Source organism: Podarcis vaucheri (assembly GCF_965113315.1).
Source record: "Podarcis vaucheri genome assembly, chromosome: 5".
Classification (NCBI taxonomy): domain Eukaryota; kingdom Metazoa; phylum Chordata; class Lepidosauria; order Squamata; family Lacertidae; genus Podarcis; species Podarcis vaucheri.
Genome location: NC_138763.1, coordinates 21,417,696 through 21,437,451, shown reverse-complemented (window position 1 = coordinate 21,437,451; position 19,756 = coordinate 21,417,696). Strand labels below are relative to the sequence as shown.

The following is a 19,756-nucleotide window of genomic DNA, read 5'->3' as shown; positions in this document are numbered from 1 at the left end:
ATGTTATGTCCTATATCTTGTGCCCATTTGATTATTGCAGATTTTACCGTTTCTTCCTCAGTATTCCATTTCAACAGCAAATTGTATATTCTTGAAAGTATCTTAGCATTGGGTTCTAACAATTCTGTTTCTAACTTTGATTTTTCCACTTGAAAACCAATCTTTTTATCCAGATTGTAAGACATCCCGTCGTGGGGATTTGAACCTCCAACCTTCCAATCGGCAAGTCCTAGGCTCTGTGGTTTAACCCACAGCGCCACCCGCGTCCCTCACCCTCCTTTAGACTTTCTCAAATGCATCCCTGTGCATGCATAGAAACCTGGCTTTTGGACTATGGATTAGTAGAATCCAATCCAATACCATTTCATGCTATGGTCCCCTTTAAAAACATTAGAAGTCTTTAGAGCATATGTATTACTTTTCCATCAAATGAAAGTTGGATATATGATTTAGATATTGATAGTCAGAGTTTTTTTCTTCATTATCATTATTATTATATTATTTCAACATGTTTATCAATCTTATATTTATAAGAGATATTATGGGTGCAATCCTAAAGCTTAAATATGCCAAGATGAGTGGGGTTAGGATCCAATGGATCTCTGGCTGAGCCAAGCCTGGCAGATCTCCCCAAAAACAAGAAATGGAGAGAAATAAAAAATGGCAGATTTGCCCATCCCTAGCATAATCAATAACTCTTCCAGCTTGTTCTGAATAATGTCTGGATCTGTTCTGATTCCCTGGTAGGCAGCTACGCCTGAGCATCCTTTGTGCATTGAAAGTTTCCAAGTCACTGAAAGTGGTAATTCCATTTTATTCTGCCCTAGTCAGACCTCATCTAGAGTACTGCAGCCAATTCTGGGTGCCACAATTTTAAAAAGATATAGACAAACAGGAGCAAGTTCTGAGAAGGGCAGTGTAAAAAGTACAAATAGTAGGTGCCTGTCATATTGTTGTTGTTGTTGTTGTTGTTGTTGTTGTTGCGATTTGTATACCACCCTTCACTTATTATTATTATTATTATTATTATTATTATTATTATTATTATTATTTTATTTATATCCCACCCAACTGGCTGTGTTTTCCCAGCCACTCTGGAAAGCTTACAGTAGATCTAAGGGCAATTCACAACATAAAAATACAATATAAAAAACAAAAAATACATAATAAAAACAAGAACAAAAACATGGATGAGGAAGGTCTTACTCCAAGCTGATCTGCCATTCAGAAACATCATCTGCAGTCAAAGTAGAACAAGGATGTTATGAAACAAAACAGGGGCAGCCACAGTGAAAGCCCTGCTCCAACTAACTGAGGAGTGGGCTTGTGGGATCTATGGAACTTGCAGGAGAAGTTTATCATGTGCATGATATGAGATGTACGTGAACAATACAGAAAACTAGAACATATTCATGAGTTTGTAGAGTATTTCTTTGATCTCCCCCTTTAAAAATAAAAATAAAGGTGTTTTTTTCCAGTTGTCCGAACTTTGAAACCATTGCGAAAAGATAAAAGAAATTAATTGTATTTTTTTTAAAAAAGGAAAAGTGAGATCTCAAATTTCTCAAGCACATTAATTACGTATGGATTTCATAACTGACGTTATACTTCCAAACTGCATTTGGCACATAAGCAGTATGCAAGCTGAATGAAAAGCTGAATGAATAATGATTACTTTATTTCCAACCACTTTCACATAATAGCCGGCTCTATTCAAATGGCATTTGTTATCTTCAGAGCCCAATCCTATGCATGTGTATAGGATTGCAACCAGAGAGGTCAGTTTACAGAAGAGTATATAATTAATATCATTGAAATGAGAAAAGGGAGGGGGGGAAACCTGTGACATATGTCTTCAAAGTGTATTGTTAAAGGTATACGACACAGCTATTTCTTCTTTTAAAAAAAAGGCAAAATGAAAAAAGTCGTGCTGCATTAAATGATTTGAAGCATATATACTGGGAGTGGTGGAAGGGAAGGCATCATGAATAATTCAGAAGAGAGACGGGATTTTCCTTGCAAGGTCGATGAATGAAAAAGACAAGGCTTTAGGACAGATCAGCTCATATTCTTTCAGCGCTGTTGAGAGATCACCATCCATCTGGAGGGTTAAGGCAAGTTCATGCGACGCAGCGTACCAGCTCCAAGAAAAGATTATATTGAAATCTATTGGCACCCGGTTGTGGTTCAGTGGGAGCCTAACAGCTGCTGGAAAGGGCTGAAGTCTGCATGCTTGATGCCAAGTGAATTGGAGTCTATTTTTGAACTCAACTTCCATATCCTGAAGGAATGGTTATCAAAAGGAAAGAGAGGCGATGAACAATACCCCAGGCAGCCGGTACGGAGAACAGGACCCTACTTTATTTATTCCATTGAAATGACTGGAATGTCTTACAAAATGGCTTGAAAGAGAAGGTCTGTTTGTTTAAGATGAATGTGAGTATTGCTAAAGGGTTTGGGGAGGGGCAGGGAGAAGTGCTTTCAAATCATTTCTGCCTTTAATAATGGCCATTTGATTTCCCCTGAAACTGACGACAATAGCAATTGTAGGAGGCAACATGTTTAAACAGTGCATGGACTCTTCCAGCCTCTTAGAATGGAACTTTTTGCTTGGCTTTGTTGCAAACTATGTCCACAGATATTCCAGCTCAGGAAACTGAAGGCATGGGAACAAATAAAAGCCACAGCCCCATGAATGCATTTCAGATTTTTGCACTCTTTAATTGGATCTCGGTGGTACCTAATCTGAAAGAGAACACTTTTTTATTTTTAGAATTTCAAATGCCTAAAGTGGCCCAGCACAAAAATATACCCTGGTTAGCTTTCGCGGCTGCTTGAAAAGGCAGGAAGCAAATAGCAAAATTATGATTTAGTGCTATTCATAATCAATTATGCAGGCTTTGCAACTTTGACAGGCAGGAAAGCTGAAGCCTGCGGCTAGGCTAATTTAGAAGGGCAATTGCTAATTATGTATAGGGAAATACTGTTAGAATTGGAAAATTTAAAAATTAGGTACAGTTTGAACAATATATGCAAGATTCATTTAGGGATAAATCCTACCTCCTTCTATTAAATGTGATTTTCTTGGCTGAATTGATCTGATCTATTACTCATGCTGTTTCTAAATACTGGGTATGCAAGAGGATTCTTAAACCCTTGGCTTTCAGGCTTTGGCTGGGTTATTTTGTGATCCAATAATTTTGGTATTGGAAATAATTGTGGGTCACACATTTTAAACTGGATTTATTTTGTACTTTATAAAAATGCCTTTAAGTAGCTTTCTTCCAGCTAGATTTACATTCTACCACAGCTGCTGCTGCTATTATTATTATTATTATTATTATTAATCATCATCATCATCATCTTCACCATCATCGTCATCATAATAGAATTTAAATACCACCCTATACCCACAGCTAGCTGGAGATATGAATGGTGTAGCTTTAATTAAAAGTTGCTTCCAGAGTTTTATCAGAGGAAAAGTCCTAATGAATCAACTTGTGTGTATTTACATGAAATAATACCATTTGGATATGTGGCCCTTGAAGTCCATGAAGACAAAGTTAGCTTCTATCAATTAGTCCAATTTCCATAGGAATAGGTGAAAAGGTTGATTACTTCCCCAACCCCGGGGGGGGGGAGCCCATCTTCACATTACAGCCTGTGAACCAAACATTAACATGAAGCCAAATTTTTCTGGATCCCAGCGAAAAATATCCCCAAACCCCATAAACTGCTAGTTGTGGTGTTATATACATTACACTGTTAAAATGATTCTGGATGCAGTTCAGTATCCCTAACAGGAAGAAAGCCCCCATTGAATTGAATGGGACTTGTATAGGATAGTGCTGTCCATGAAATAAAGTGAAGGCACTGTCCACATTTCTCTAAAGTTAGCCTTAATACTTATCTGTGCAAGGTAGCTTAGTAATATTATCCCCAAATTTCAAGTGTCTGGTTAAGGCTGGGAGAAGTGTGGGTCACCTAAGGCTGCCCACCGTATAGCAAAGGGAATAAATTTGAAGCGTGGGCTTCCTATTTAGTGTCCCACACCCTATCATGTTATGCTAGTTTTCAAGTCATGAGTTGTAAAGCTCATTTATGCAAACCACAGTTTCCAATGCAAGCAATTCAGTCTTGTACTGAAAAGGGAGGTTGCCCATCAGCCTTTGTGGCGAGAAGCTGCTGTAAAGAATTGTTGTGATGGAGCTGGCTTTCCTACATCAATTTTTTTCTTTCTTGTTCACTTCCCAAATTCATGAATAGCAGAGGCACATAACCTTCCTCCTCGTGACCCCTAATTACCGCTGCATTTTGCAATAAGATAAGAGCTTGCTTCACAAACCTATGACCATCCATAGGGGCTAAATTTATGGAAAGCAGGACCACTTCTCGTGGCCACCCCCCTGATGTCATGCCCTCTGCTGGCATTGCCCTTATGGTTGCATATTCATTGAGGACATCTGGAAGCCACACCTGGAAGAAGCGGACCATTTGGATCCCTTCCAGTCAGAATTCAGACCTCATCATGGGACTGAAACTGCCTTGGTCGCACTGGTTGATGATCTTCAGCAGGCTAGGGACAAAGGTGAGAGCTGTTTCCTAGTTCTGCTGGATCTCTCAGTGGTTTTGACATCATAGACCATCACATCCTTTGGACCGTTTAGAGGGGCTGGGAGCTGGGGGCACGTTATACAGTGGTTCCGCTCCTTCCTCCTGGGCCATGTTCAGAAAGTGGTGGTGGGTGATGAGTGTTCAGACCCCTGGGCTCTCACTTGTGGGGTGCCTCAGGGTTCTGTCCTCTCCCCCATGCCTTTCAACATCTACATGCAGCCGCTGGGAGAGATCATCAGGGGATTTGGGCTGGGTGTTCCTCAGTATGCGGATGATACCCAGCTCTACCTGTCTTTCAAATCAGAACCAGTGAAGGCGGTGAAGGTCCTGTGTGAGTGTCTGGAGGCGGTTGGAGGATGGATGGTGGCTAACGGATTGAGGTTAGAAGTACTGTTTTGGGGGGACAGTCTGCGGGCAGGTATGGAGGACTCCCTAGTCCTGAAGGACCAAGTGCGCAGCCAGGGAGTCAAAAGGCTTCTCGGCCTTTTGGCTAAGATCAAGTGTAGTGTAGTGTAGGACTCACAGCTGTCCATGGAGGTGCAGGTCAATTCTGTGTCCAGGGCAGCTGTTTATCAGCTCCATCTGGTACACAGGCTGAGACCCTACCTGCCCGCAGACTGTCTCGCCAGAGTGGTGCATGCTCTAGTTATCTCTCGCTTGGACTACTGCAATGCGCTCTATGTGGGGCACACCTTTGAAAGTGACCCGGAAACTACAACTAATCCAGAATGCGGCAGCTAGACTGGTGACTGGGAGCGGCCGCTGAGACCACATAACACCAGTCTTGAAAGACCTACATTGGCTCCCAGTATGCTTCCAAGCACAATTCAAAGTGTTGGTGCTGACCTTTAAAGCCCTAAATGGCCTCGGTCCAATATACCTGAAGGAGCGTCTCCAGCCCCATCATTCTACCTGAACACTGAGGTCCAGTGCCAAGGGCCTTCTGGCGGTTCCATCACTGTGAGAAGCCAAGTTACAGGGAACCAGGCAGAGGGCATTCTCGGTAGTGGCACCCACCCTGTGGAACGCCCTCCCACCAGATGTCAAAGAGAACAACAACTACCAGACTTTTAGAAGACACCTGAAGGCAGCCCTGTTTAGGGAAGCTTTTAATGTTTAATAGACTTTGTATTTTAATATTCTGTTGGAAGCTGCCCAGATTGGCTGGGGAAACCCAGCCAGATGGACGGGGTATAAATAATAAATTATTATTATTATTATTATTATTATTATTATTATTATTATTATTATTATTTTAAAAGGGCCTGTGTACACGTAATTGTGTCCACGTAGGCTTCCACTCAGTTGAGGACCTGGATCGTGCAGGATTTTTGGTCACGTGGAAGGAAGCCTATACAGTGGTACCTCTGGTTAAGTACTTAATTCTTTCCAGAAGTCTGTTCTTAACCTGAAACTGTTCTTAACCTGAAGCACCACTTTAGCTAATGGGACCTCCTGATGCCGCTGCGCCGCTGGAGCACGATTACTGTTCTCATCCTGAAGCAAATTTCTTAACCCAAGGTAATATTTATGGGTTAGCGGAGGCTGTAACCTGAAGCGTATGTAGCCTGAAGTGTATGTAACCCGAGGTACCACTGTACTACAGCTTTTCAGATGCCCACACTGAATATGTGAACACAGGAAATGAAGGTTGCAGTGCTGGAGAGGCATCTAGAAAGCATGGTCCTCTTCCTCCTCCGCTACACATTTAGCACTATGAATGGAGGGAAATTTGTGAAGAAGTTAAGCTATAGGGCTGTTCTGAGGATAATGTAGGGAGGCTGAGAGCCATGTATGCCACTTTAAGCACAATGGTGGAAAGCCTATGGTAGACCAGAGCTGGCATCTTTCAGCGATGAGGACCAGCAATGAAAATTCTAGTCAAAGAACCACCCGAATCTGTCACAGGAAGCAATTGCTTTTGAATGTCTGGTTTTTTATTTGTTTTTTAGAAGCACTTATAAATCACTCAATCAAAGTAGTGTATACACTATAGATGAAAACACTGCTAATATCCACAAATCATTCACTCTAACCTTCTCAAATTTCTCTTCTCCAAACATCCATTCAATAAGCCGGGATTGCCAACCTTTTGGGGTCTGTTTTTGAAAACCAAAAATGTTCTTTTTCCGAGCATAATTTCAGTGTGGGGAGGGGACCCTGTGAATGCGTAAAATGTCAGCTATGGGTGCATGTGCACCGATGAGCGCCATGTTGGGAATTCCTGAGAAAGCTGTCTGTGGCATAATTTGCTGTGTGTGAGAGTGTGCACGAAACACATTTGCACATATATAAATTTATACAGATTACATCTCACTTGCAGATTCTTTCCTCAGTGCAATACTCATTTCTATGATAGAGCGATAGATAGCAGTGCAATCTTAACCCTCGCTACTCATTAGTAAGTCCTGTTTAATTCAATGGGACTAACTCCCAAGTAAAAGGTGTCGTCAAGATGCTTTCACTTTCCTTTTTACTGTTACTTGGTGCAGGCAAAATGATACAGACGAACATCTGGGAGACATTATACAATGAGCCAAGAATGAAAAGGAAGCAGGCTTTAAAACTGTCCTTTTCTAAAGTAGATCTGTAGGCAGCTATCATTGTCAGTCTGTGTCTCTGTCTTTGGTAATATGATCTAGGGAAATCAAAGGAACAATATAATGTGTGTCACATTTCATGCATTTGGAGACTTCTCATTCATATATATATATATATATATATATATATATATATATATATATATATATATGCAGGTTTTGGTGTCTTCGGGTGTCTTCCCGTGTAAGAGCCGGGGTGTCTGTGCGACGTTTCGACGAGGTCTCACTCGTCATCTTCAGGCTGGTGCTTTCGGCTTCTTGTTACTGGAACAGAGCAGAGTCTGGTGTTTGAGTTCCTATAAATACTGTTGAGGGGTGTGGTGTATAGCCTCCAACGTTCTATACACCACACCCCTCAACAGTATTTATAGGAACTCAAACACCAGACTCTGCTCTGTTCCAGTAACAAGAAGCCGAAAGCACCAGCCTGAAGATGACGAGTGAGACCTCGTCGAAACGTCGCACAGACACCCCGACTCTTACACGGGAAGACACCCGAAGACACCAAAACCTGCATTCCTGTACCCGTGAAAATCTACGAAAGCATATATATATATATATATATATGCTTTCGTAGATTTTCACGGGTACAGGAATGTGCCCAGAACGTTGGAGGCTATACACCACACCCCTCAACAGTATTTATAGGAACTCAAACACCAGATTCTGCTCTGTTCCAGTAACAAGAAGCCGAAAGCACCAGCCTGAAGATGACGAGTGAGACCTCGTCGAAACGTCGCCCAGACACCCCGACTCTTACACGGGAAGACACCCGAAGACACCAAAACCTGCATATATATATATATATATATACACACCGTATTTTTCGCTCTATAACACGCACCTGACCATAACATGCACATAGTTTTTAGAGGAGGAAAACAAGAAAAAATATATTCTAAATGAAACAGTGGATGTATGATTTTTGTGGTTCATGCTGTGGCCACAGACATGTGATCTGACGGTTTGGGGTAGCCCAATGCATAAATCCTGATTATCCTGTGGATCCATAATTATCCTGTGGATCCATGCTTTGTAACCACGTTTTTGCGCCATTGCGGCCCCATGAAACAGTGGGTGCGTGTGTGTTTTTTGGTGCAGGCTGTAGCCATGGACATGCTATGTGATCTGATGGTGAATTTGGGGTGACCCAGTGCAAAACTCCTGAGGATCCATGTGGATCCGTGCTTTGTAACCACGTTTTAAGTGGGGAGGGAAGGGAAAGCACTCAAGGGACAAGGAGCACGCGTGGGGTGTGTGGAGAAGGATGCTGCTAATAATGCAGGAGAGGGGTTTAAGGGGAGAAGGAACACACGTGGGGTGTAAGCGGCTCCTCTCCCGCTTTGCTGTTTCAAAGCGAGCCACGGAGGAGGGAAGGAAGGGGAACCATGGATCCTCTGCTCACGACTGCAGCAGATCCCCCCGCCATCCGTAGGCATTCGCTCCATAACACGCACAGACATTTCCCCTTACTTTCTAGGAGGAAAAAAGTGAGTGTTATGGAGAGAAAAATATGGTGTGTGTGTGTGTGTGTGTGTGTGTGTGTGTATCGTATTTTTCGCCCCATAGGACGCACCTAGGTTTTTTTTTTGGGGGGGAAATAAAGAAAAAAAATTATTTACCCCCCCCCAGGCGCGGGGCTGGCGCGGGGGAAGCCCGAGCTTCCCCCGACCCCAGCCCCCAGAACAGGCTGCTGCCTGCTAGCCTTGAGTGCCCGGCGGGACCTCCCGCCGGGCGCGCAAGGCTTGCTGACATCTGCCCGAAGCATGGGGCGGGCTCCGCAGCTCGCCCCGTGCTTCGGGCTGCGGGCTGCCGCCCCAAGCCTTGCGCACCCGGCGGGACCTCCCGCCGGGCGCACGAGGCTTGCAGATAGCTTCCTGAAGCCTGGAGAGCGAGAGGGGTCGGTGCGCACCGACGCCTCTTGCTCTCCAGGCTTCAGCGAAAGCCTGCATTCGCCCCATAGGACACACACACATTTCCCCTTCATTTTTGTAGGGGGGGAAGTGTGTCCTATAGGGCGAAAAATAAGGTATATATATATATACACACACACAGCCTGCCATTCAAGATTTCCTTGCACCCCTCACTCATAATTCAGAAGAAAACTCCAGAGTTTTAGATATGTTGTTGTCAGGGGTTCAGGAGCAGAGGCAAGGGCAAGGGAGGAAACAGAGAGCGAGGGGGAGGAGGCAGAAGAAAAGATGAGTGATGACGACGACCCGAGATCTCCGAGTCTTTCCAGTGAATCAGAAGATTCACAGAAAGGAGCACCAGTGGCCAGGGCAAGGGGGGAGCCTAGGGGGACACCCCAGGAAGATAGAGCCAGAGGGGACTCAGAGGGGAGCAGTTGGAAATCGGGACCAGCGTCACCGCCAGAGAGCAGGGAAGAGGAAGGGCGCCAGGGATCAAGCGCTGGCGGCTCACAACAGGGGGGAGGGCACAAGTCAGGAGTGGCCACACCTCCATCGGGGAGCGAAGAAACGGTCAGACGGAAAGTGGAAGGTTGGGCGCGTGCGCCAAGTTCAAATGCACAGGAAAGAGACGCAGTAGGCAGCCCGGAAAGGGAGCCAGGTCCTAAAGCCCGGCGCAAGGAGACAGGAGGGTCCGGGGGGTCGGCGTCAGAAGAATCCCGGAAGGAAGAGACCCCGGGGGGCAGAGGGACCCAGAGGAGAACAGTCAGGCGGAAAAGGTGGAGCAGGGCTAGGATATTAAGTTGGTGTACAAGGGGCGGAGACTCAGACGGAGCTTCGCCGATCTAACGCATAAGACGTAGAGTTGCACGCAGCAGCTTGAGATTGGATACTGTAACTCAATAAAGACTTTTACTTAATGATCGCTGGCTAGCGTGATCCTCTGTGAGCTAGGATCTGGGAGCAGCTCTGACAGTTGTACTCTAGGGAAAATGATAATTTATATTTTATTGTGTGCGAAGATAACATTTGCATAAATTCTTTTATGTTGTGAGATGTGCTAATCACAGATGGAATACTGCCAAGATGGCTACATTTTTCCTGGCTACATTTCCCACTTATGCTGTGGGGTACTGCTGAGAGTAGTAGCTCAAATGGCAGCAAAGCCATCTGCAACAGTGGCACTTTGCTGGGACTAAGAACAACTGTTTACAAACCATCTGAAGGAAGATACGAAGTTGCCTTATACGGAGTCAGACTACTGACCCATCTTAGCACAGTGTTGTCTAACAGTGGCCAAGAGTGATGGACAAGGACTGAGGAGATCCCAGACAAAATGAAAGCGAGTAAGGTGCCATGGATAGAGGGTCAGACTAGACCTGGCAGACCAGAGTTCAAATACCTACTCAGCAGTGAGTGACCTTGGGCCAATCACTATCTCTCAGCCTATCCTACCCACAGAGCTGTTATGAGAGGTGTGCATGCCATGTTGAGCTCCTTGGACAAAAGGTGGGATATTAATAATAAATCATCATCATCATAAACCATTCCACCATGAATCTCACTGGGTGATCCTGGTCACTATCTTTCAGCCTAAGCTACCTCACAGGGTAGTCGTGAGTATAAAATGAGGAGGAGGCGAAGAAGAAGAAGAAGAAGAGTTTAGATTTGATATCACGCTTTATCACTACCCTAAGGAGTCTCAAAGCAGCTAACATTCTCCTTTCCCTTCCTCCCCCACAACAAACACTCTGTGAGGTGAGTGAGGCTGGGAGACTTCAAGGAAGTGTGACTGGCCCAAGGTCACCCAGCAGCTGCATGTGGAGGAGCGGAGACACGAACCCGGTTCCCCAGATTAGGAGACTACCGCTCTTAACCACTACACTACACTGGCGAATCATGCATACCACTTTAGACACATTCTCCAGAGTCTCAGGCAGAGCTCTTTCCCATCCCTTGAAACTGGGACCCACTGGATGTCTTACATCTCTATCTCTGGCTTTTTCGCTCTCTCCATGTAGAATATCATCTTCCCCCAGTGGTGTATGTGATGTTGATCTATACATCTTCTGGTCACTTGAGCCTGAGAAACTCAACCATGCCCCTTCTCATGTAGGCAGTCCCCCAGAAGCATGTCCAACGAGTGTGTTCTCTTTTCCTGGCTGGGCCAGACAAAGACACACACACACACACACACACACACACACACTATTTTCAGAGATAGGAAGATGCAGTCTTTTGTCGATCTGAACTGACTTCTTAACAGCAGTGAGAAGCAATGGAGTTCATAGAGCTAAAATTCCCAGTGCCCTTAACTGACTACAGTTCCCATAAACCTTTGGGGAAGTGCATGTCCTTTAAATTTATGGTGTGTACACAGATCTATTAAAATAATAATAATCCCACACCTCTGAAGTATAGGAACATTGACACACTGCTGTCAAATGCCTAATAATTGTTTAATTTTTCTTTAGAAGGATTTGTAAACCACTTGATCCATGAGCCCTTTAAGCAGAGTACATAATTATAGTCCAACTAAAATCCACCAAACTAATGTGCGTGCGCGCGCACACACACACACACACACAAGATAATTATCAGTAGAGCACAGATAAAATCAGTAAAACATTTAAAACAAATCTATGTAACTAAATTATAGTTCTGGGTAGGTGTGCTGAAATAAAAAATAAAAAGCTTCCAGCGGATCTCTAAAACAATATAGTGAGGTTGCCTACCTAACGTCAAAAGGCAGCAAATTCCAAAGCATAAGTGACGCCAGGCTAAAAGATTGACACCAGACAAATGCAGAGTGAACATTATGTGGCACTTGTAAAAGTTTCAGTTCCTCAGAGGGAAGGATTTAGGACGGTAGGACTTTCTTAGCATACGGTTTAATAAATAAAATGCCTTCGAAGATTGCATGTGTGTAGGTCAGGGCCAGACCTTGAGTGTTTTGGCACTGTAAATAAAACATTAAGTTGGTACAGAAAGCTCTCTCCAGTCCCCAAATACACACACAGAGTTTTCAAGGAGCTGCTCATAACTCCTGTTTCCTCAGTTGATCAGATTTATGGGACGAGAGCAAACATGAGTTTTGTCCTACCCCATCCCAGCAAATTTTGAAACCAGACACTTCTGCTCTTGGCATCTGTCTGCTTCCTGCAGCCCAGCTACGGCTGCCAACCTCTCTTATATCTAAAGCAGGCATCCCCAACCTGCAGCCCTCTAGATGTTTTGACCTACAACTCCCATGATCCCTAGCTACCAGGACCAGTGGTCAGGGATGATGGGAATTGTAGTTCAAAACATCTGGAGGGCCGAAGGTTGCGGGTGCCTGATCTCAAGCTTCCACTTGAAATAACGCTTGGAATCCATGTGCGCTGTTCACCTGGACTTCATTTCCCCACCTCCCCAGCTCCCTCCTTGTGATGGCATTTACTGGGCTGAGAGTTCTTATGCTCTCCTTCATTTGCTGCATCATCAAATGGGTCTTTCCCCTCTCCATCCCAAAATTTGCTAGCCTTGAAAACTGTGCAGGGGGGCTTTCTAATCAACAAGGTCAACCTCTTCTTCTGTCCTTTGGTTTGTCTGTGTTGCTTTCGCTGCTGTTATGGATAAAATCATCACACATTATTGCACATATTATTTAAACTCTGATGAAATAAGGAAAAGCAGTTCAGGGAGGTTGCATTTTGAGTGGAAGGGTGCTTAATTTTTTCACTACTAACCGTTTACACTTCATCTCTTTCCCCCTCCCCACTCCCCCCCCACCTTTTCCCGCTTGTGAGATTTTAGATGTGTTTACTCCTGCAAATGTGCCCTTACACATGTCATGCCTTGTTAAGGCCTTTGCATCATCCTATCAGGTAGACTAGCACATTTCCTTAGTACAGTTACACATCACCCCAATCTCCAAGCGGCACAAGATTTCAGGGGTATCTGGCACACTTACCAGGAACTGTGTTTCCTTTTGGAACATAAAGGCTCCAACATATTAAAGGCAAAAACCAAAACATCATCTTCTGGTACGCCATCTTCCACTTTTTTTCTCACGAGTGGATGGCAGCCATTTTGGACGCCATGATCTTGTACGATTTTATGTTCCGATTTCCCCTTGAAAAAGCGTTTTTTCAGGCACAGGGTGCCGTGTGGGAACTTGGCCTTGGAAAAAACACATTTGGGGGGGAGGGAATCATGGCATGAAATCACATGAGATCACAGTGCCCGAAATGGCCATCGTTTCTCTCACGAGAAAAAATGGGCTGTCCAGTTTTTCCAGAGCACTTGCTAGGTATGTGATATATGATTTATTTACACATATATACAACCTGGACCTAGATGAAGAGAGTGCAGCGGATTCACATCCTAAGAGGGTTCTGTTCCTTCCATTGCTGCAGCCTCAAATTCCAAGACACCCCAATCATTGTTCTGACCTTCTTTGCAGCCTAAAACAGACTGCCTGTCTTCTGCTCTGCCCCATTCTCCAGCTTGCAGAACTGACACTTTCCCCCTGTTTGCCTACCTCATTGCCCAATTCAATTCTGCAGCCACCCCCCTGAAACTCTGACCTTTTGTCTCTGCTAACTATCATCTCAGGGAGGGGCTTTCCCCGTTTTGTGTCTGGCCCAGAGACTCTCTTTTAATGGCCTTCTTAATGGGTTAATGGATCAGCCATTCCAGTGATTACCTCTTGATGGTTCTTCTGTTAGGCGGTTTCCTGGACACAGAAAAACTGGTTTAAATTCCAGCCCCCACTAGACCCAAGAATTTAGTTGTTTGCTTAAAATCCAGATATTTTAGGGGAGTTTTGCCCCCCACCCAAACTTATAACATCATGTACTCAGACTTTCAAAGTATTGTGAAAATGTAGGAAGCTTGGTGAGCGGAAGCAGCAGCATTTATGTGGTTTGAGGTTAGCAATTATCTCGGAGAATGATAAAGCAATTTTCTGGTGCGTCCTTGATATAGTTTCAGAAAAGCCTCAGGGATATATATTCATCTGGGTGCACTGGAGTTAACATGCATGAATCCCTATGCTTTGAGATAAAATTATAACCCTGCGGCAATTGACTAATTTTATTAAAAAAAGATCTTGCTGATCGGGCATCTAGTAAATGGTGTTGATATATTATTCAGGCAGAGTAATGACTGGATACTGAGTTAGAGACACTATCCTGCTATGAAGGCTTGTGGGGCTGTGTAAGGGTTTGTGTTGCTTATATATTTATTTTATCATTTTCGTTATTTTGGAGGGTATTGTTTTCGTTACCTGTTCTTCGTTTTCAGAACACATCGCCTTTTCAGCAAGGCCTGTGCTGTGCTCAACATCTAAAATGACAGCGTTGTGTGTGGTTAAAAATGATTTGGGAGTCACATACTTCACATACTAGTTTTCTCAGAAACACTGCCAGGTCTGAGGGGAGAGGCTGGTGAGGTGGGGTTGCCCTGCTCCTTTTGTCACTGCTCTGGAGCTCACACACCCCAAAGGTAGCATCTGATTGGCTGAGCTCGCTGCCACTCATCCTAGGGTGGCAATGATTGAAATTAAAATGTTGTTGTTGTTGTTTAGTCGTTTAGTCACGTCCGACTCTTCGTGACCCCATGGACCAGAGCACGCCAGGCACTTCTGTCTTCCACTGCCTCCTGCAGTTTAGTCAAACTCATGCTGGTAGCTTCGAGAACACTGTCCAACCATCTTGTCCTCTGTCGTCCCCTTCTCCTTGTGCCCTCCATCTTTCCCAGCATCAGGGTCTTTTCCAGGGAGTCTTCTCTTCTCATGAGGTGGCCAGAGTACTGGAGCCTCAGCTTCACAATCTGTCCTTCCAGTGAGCACTCAGGGCTGATTTCCTTCAGAATGGAGAGGTTTAATCTTCCTGCAGTCCATGGGACTCTCAAGAGTCTCCTCCAGCACCATATTCAAAAGCATCGATTCTTCGGCGATCAGCCTTCTTTATGGTCCACCTCTTACTTCCATACATCACTACTGGGAAAACCATAGCTTTAATTATACGGACCTTTGTTGGCAAGGTGATGTCTCTGCTTTTTAAGATGCTGTCTAGGTAGGTAATAGCGGGCAACTGAAGGCAGAATTAACCAGTGTGACACTTCACTTTCTAACATGCTGCTACCTGTTGGCTCTCCATTCTCTCTGTTAGGTGCGGGACCCCACACCCACCCAGGCTGTATGGTATAGACCTTGGACTTTAACCATATAACCCACTCTTAAGAGCACCACTAAATGCTGGTCTGTTGGGGGAGCTATGGCTGCTTAACATTGCAGGAAGTGCACTCTGCACATGGAATTCTTCTCCCACCACCTCACAAAACAGCTTCTGAGGTTTAACCCGGCTCCAATCAACCACAAATGAAGCAGAATTCAAAAGGCCAAGTTGACCTGAAGAATTCCCTCTGCTCCCCAAGTATTTTTGTGTATAGACTATTCACACAAATTGTACATGGTGTACATAATTGTACATGGGTGCCAGCAGGTAATGGTTCGCTGTTCTTAATTAGCCAGGCATAACCATAGTAACACCATTACTGTATTCTGTGCTACTGCACTTTCTTGTGGGTTTCGCCAACCTCTCTAACCTGTCGCAGAGCCGCCTCCTGTAAATCCATGTAGATCTGATATCCTGTGTCAAGTCAATAGTCAAACGGGCCCGCTGATAGTACTTCAGGTCAAGCTGTCAAAGTTATTTGAAGATAGGGCTGCCAAGCTAAAGCTTTATCCTGCTTTCAGTATATAAATACACCCAGCCTGACTGGGGAAAGTGGTTCACTGTGTTGTTCATCATGATGGGATGCCTGGGCCAAGGAACTATCTATCATTACATTTGTATCTCTTCTTTCCTCCATAGTTCTCTGCCTCTCCATTTTATCCTCACAACCACCCTGTAAAGCAGGCATAGGCAAACTTGGCCCTCCAGATGTTTTGGGACTACAACTCCCATCATCCCTAGCTAACAGGACCAGTGGTCAGGGATGATAGGAATTGTAGTCTCAAAACATCTGGAGGGCCAAGTTTGCCTATGCCCTCTGTAAAGGTAGCTTAGGCTTTGAGACACTAACTAGCCCAGGGTCACCCAGTACACTTCATGGCTGAGTGGGGATTTGAACCCTGGTCTCCCAGGTCCAGCATTCTAACCACTACAGCACATTGGTTCCCATACCATGCTACTCAATGCGATGGACCAAAGTTCTGTTGCGAAGAAAGATTGTTGTAAACAAAATCTGCCCTTCTTCCCTTATGGGGTATCCAAGAGCCTGTATAGAGTCCTTAAGTGGGTTCCCTATTGGTAGGAAAAAATAACAAAGGCCAACCAGAGAATATTGAGAAGCAAAGCAGCTAGTAAGCCTGATCTTTATTAAAGTTATTGCAACAGGGTGCTCCCCTCACACGCAGGAGGATGGAGGAGGACCCAGAACAAAGGTGTGCCTGCCTTTATATAAACATTTTAAATTCCTTGCCCCGGAGCTCAAGACCACCCCTCCATACATCATACATACATCACAGAAAGGGTGTAACTCAAGACCAACCCCCACAAACATCATACCTACATCACAGAAAAGGTGGTCTACAACAGAAATTTGAATGTTGATGTTTTTCCTGTCTGCCAGGTTGTCTGATAATGCCTTATCTGATTGCCTTTCCTGGTAGTCTGCCCATTCCTTTGAAATGTTGATTACTAAATTCCTATAACAAGGAAGGTTTTTTTCACCTCCTCCCTCCTTGCAGAGAAACATTTGGTCAGCTTAGGAGTCAAAATGGTTTCAGGACTGTCTTCCTGTGCTGCTTCAGACATGTGGTTTATATATTTATGTACATGTTTGCTTGGTACATTTATAATAATAATAATAATAATAATAATAATAATAATAATAATAATTATTTTTATTTATACCCCGCCCTCCCCAGCCAAGGCCGGGCTCAGAGCGGCTTACAAGCAATAATAAAAACAAGTTGAATGATTACAACTTAAAAACAAAATTAAAATACAACATTAAAATACTGAAACATTAAAATATTGAAACATTAAAATATTAAAATGTAGCCTCATCTAAGACCTTAAAATTATTATTACAAGGTATGGACATGGATACTGTCGTTAGCTGCTCTGGCTGTTTTGAACATTTACATTTTCGTTCTAACCCATGACTAGACATTTTGTTTGCCAAGGTGACCTGGCTTAAGCATGGCTACGCTGTGGCTTTCTGTATAAACTGAGCAGTGCAATTAATCACTGGTTCCAGAGATCTTGTAACGCAAGTGAAACTGCTGTACTTAACATATTATTGGCTCATTGAGTCCAATCTCTTTAAATCAGGCAGCTCAGAGCATAATGTAAACACCAGGTAATGAACGAGATGGCAATAAGAGGCCCAAAGGATACGTTTGTGGGCATGCTCCAGTTGGTTTGCAGTTAACTGCCATTTCGTCTGTTGAGTGGCGCTCTGGGTTTCTTGCCCCTGCAGAATTAGATGCTTATGTCACCTAAACCATGCTATCTAACAATCTCCAAACATGCCTGAAAAACGAATAAATGAGTTGTACATGTGTTTGAGCAGCCCTTGCTGTGCCCAGTGTATTTTAGGATCCATACTCAGTGGTGGAACTACATTTAAGGGGGCCTTGAAGCTTGAATTGTTATGGAAGCCCCTTCACCACCAGCAACGAGGTCTGGGCAACTCCTGTTATCTCCTTTACAACATCTGTGGCGCTGACTCTCAAACCTAAGGATTGTTGAAATATATCTACAGCAAAAAGATTAATGAATTTGAGTCATGTGAGTCTACTAGACCCATTTTTTTAAAAAAAAAGCAACATGAAGTAAAGCCACTTCTGGGGGCCCTCCAAAATGGGTGGCCCTGAAGCTTAAGATTCATTAGTTTCATAGTGGATTCACCCCGTGTTTACTCAGAGTTAGGGGTAGGGGAAGAAATTCGATTCAGTTTTCTCTTAGCAGTGAACCTGCCCAATTTCCACTCTACAGCGTTGGAGGAAAAATAATAATTTGTTCTTTTGTCAGGAGGTCACAGGCTTCAATCAAAGACGACTTAACTCAACGAGGCTTACAAGGATTGTACTCTAAAGGATTGTACTCAACCTAACTGTTGAAACTGGGTCACTTTTACAGACATGCCCAGCTCGTGAGTCAGTGTGCGTGGCTGATAACCGGAAGACTGGTGGTTCAAGCCCACCCAGGGGCTGCTATGGGCAGGATTCCTGCATTGCAGCAAGTTGGACTAGCTGAACCCAGGGTACCTTCCAACCCTACAATTCTATGATTCTGTTGCAGTCATACCTCGGGTTACAGACGCTTCAGGTTGCGCGTTTTCAGGTTACGGACACGCCGAAACCCGGAAGTACTGGAACGGGTTACTTCCGGGTTTCGGGGCTCGTGCATGCGCAGAAGGACTAAATTGTGCTTTGTGCATGCGCAGAAGTGCCAAATTGCAACCTGTGCATGCGCAGTTGCAAACGCTGCGGGTTGTGAACGTGCCTCCCGCACGGATCACGTTTGCAACCCGAGTGTCCACTGTATTCAGAACCCAGTGCAGAACAAGCCACTTCAGAATACATCTGTACAGTGGGAAAGAGATGAACCTTCATTGCCATAGTATGTGGGGAGGATAAGAAATGGGGTGTCTCATGTATACAAGAGAATCCCTATTTTGCATTTACAGAATGATGGGAGCTATTAACTGGTACAGCCTGTCCATTTCTAATATTTTAAAATGTCTGCTTGGGCTTTGACAGAAAGAATACAGGGTGTCTTTTTGTTAAAATTCTGTCATTCCAATCAAGAGGCGATTGTCACGGCATGCAGGGTCTTGCCATCCCATGAGGCAAGGTGGAGTGACTGCCTCATGAGATAGGATCCACCAAGGTAGTGGATCCCAATATCTATCTTTCTTCACCCACCCCCTTTGTTCCAGTCCCCTTCTTCCCTAGCGCCATCTTGGTGTCCACCTCAGGTGCCAAAATGCTTCGGTCTGGCCTTGATAACATGCGTTGTTGGCATGGTATGAAGTGTTTCATTTCAGCAACTAAAAACTGAGTTGCAGAGATGTCATTGCTATGAATATATCTTTAGAGGAAAGGGAATGACAGAAAAGAAAGTAATGTTCTTCAGCCAGTAAACATCTGGAGGCAGGTGCTACAGTTTTTCCACTTCCTTTTCAGGATTGTCTCTTTTAAAAATAAGTTACTCCTGTACCACAAAACATGTTGAAGACTGATGTGAAAATGAACTTATCTGTCTTTGAAAAGAGAAATGCAGTCCCAGGAGCCATTTCCAGAGCTTTGCCAAGCATAGATCTTGTTTAAGGTCCTGTTGCATGAAAATTCATACCCTGCTTTGCCATATACCTGATTTTCTCACATGCATGATTCACAAGAACACACCTCAATCTCTACAAAGATTACAGGGAAGCAGTTCCTCCATAGTCATGTTTCTCATTCATGTTTACCTCTTAAGCTATGGCTCTGACATATTGTGAATGATGACTTCAGGCTGGCTATTAATGTAAAGCTGGATCAGTATATTTCACTTGTGAGTGTTTATTAAAGCATCTACTTCTGCTCATCTAGACGAAACAATTTTCCTACAAAGGAATGCAAATGTTGAA

At 44.1% G+C, this 19,756-nt stretch overlaps 1 protein-coding gene across 4 annotated transcripts in view; it reads left to right on the top strand.

Moving 5' to 3' along the window:
* The window catches only part of LOC309533114 (schwannomin-interacting protein 1-like), a 397,153-nt gene that overhangs the window by 254,272 nt on the left and 123,125 nt on the right, over positions 1-19,756 (top strand). The window contains exon 1 of one of the 4 annotated variants that reach the window (XM_082224234.1): positions 2,162-2,338. The exons of 2 other annotated variants lie outside the window; for them this stretch is intronic. In XM_082224234.1, coding sequence (XP_082080360.1) covers positions 2,237-2,338 — 102 coding nt within the window. In that variant the 5' untranslated portion in view covers positions 2,162-2,236. Of the gene's footprint in view, positions 1-2,161; positions 2,437-19,756 lie in introns of those variants that run through there. One more of the 4 variants, XM_082224235.1, reaches the window with a different exon arrangement.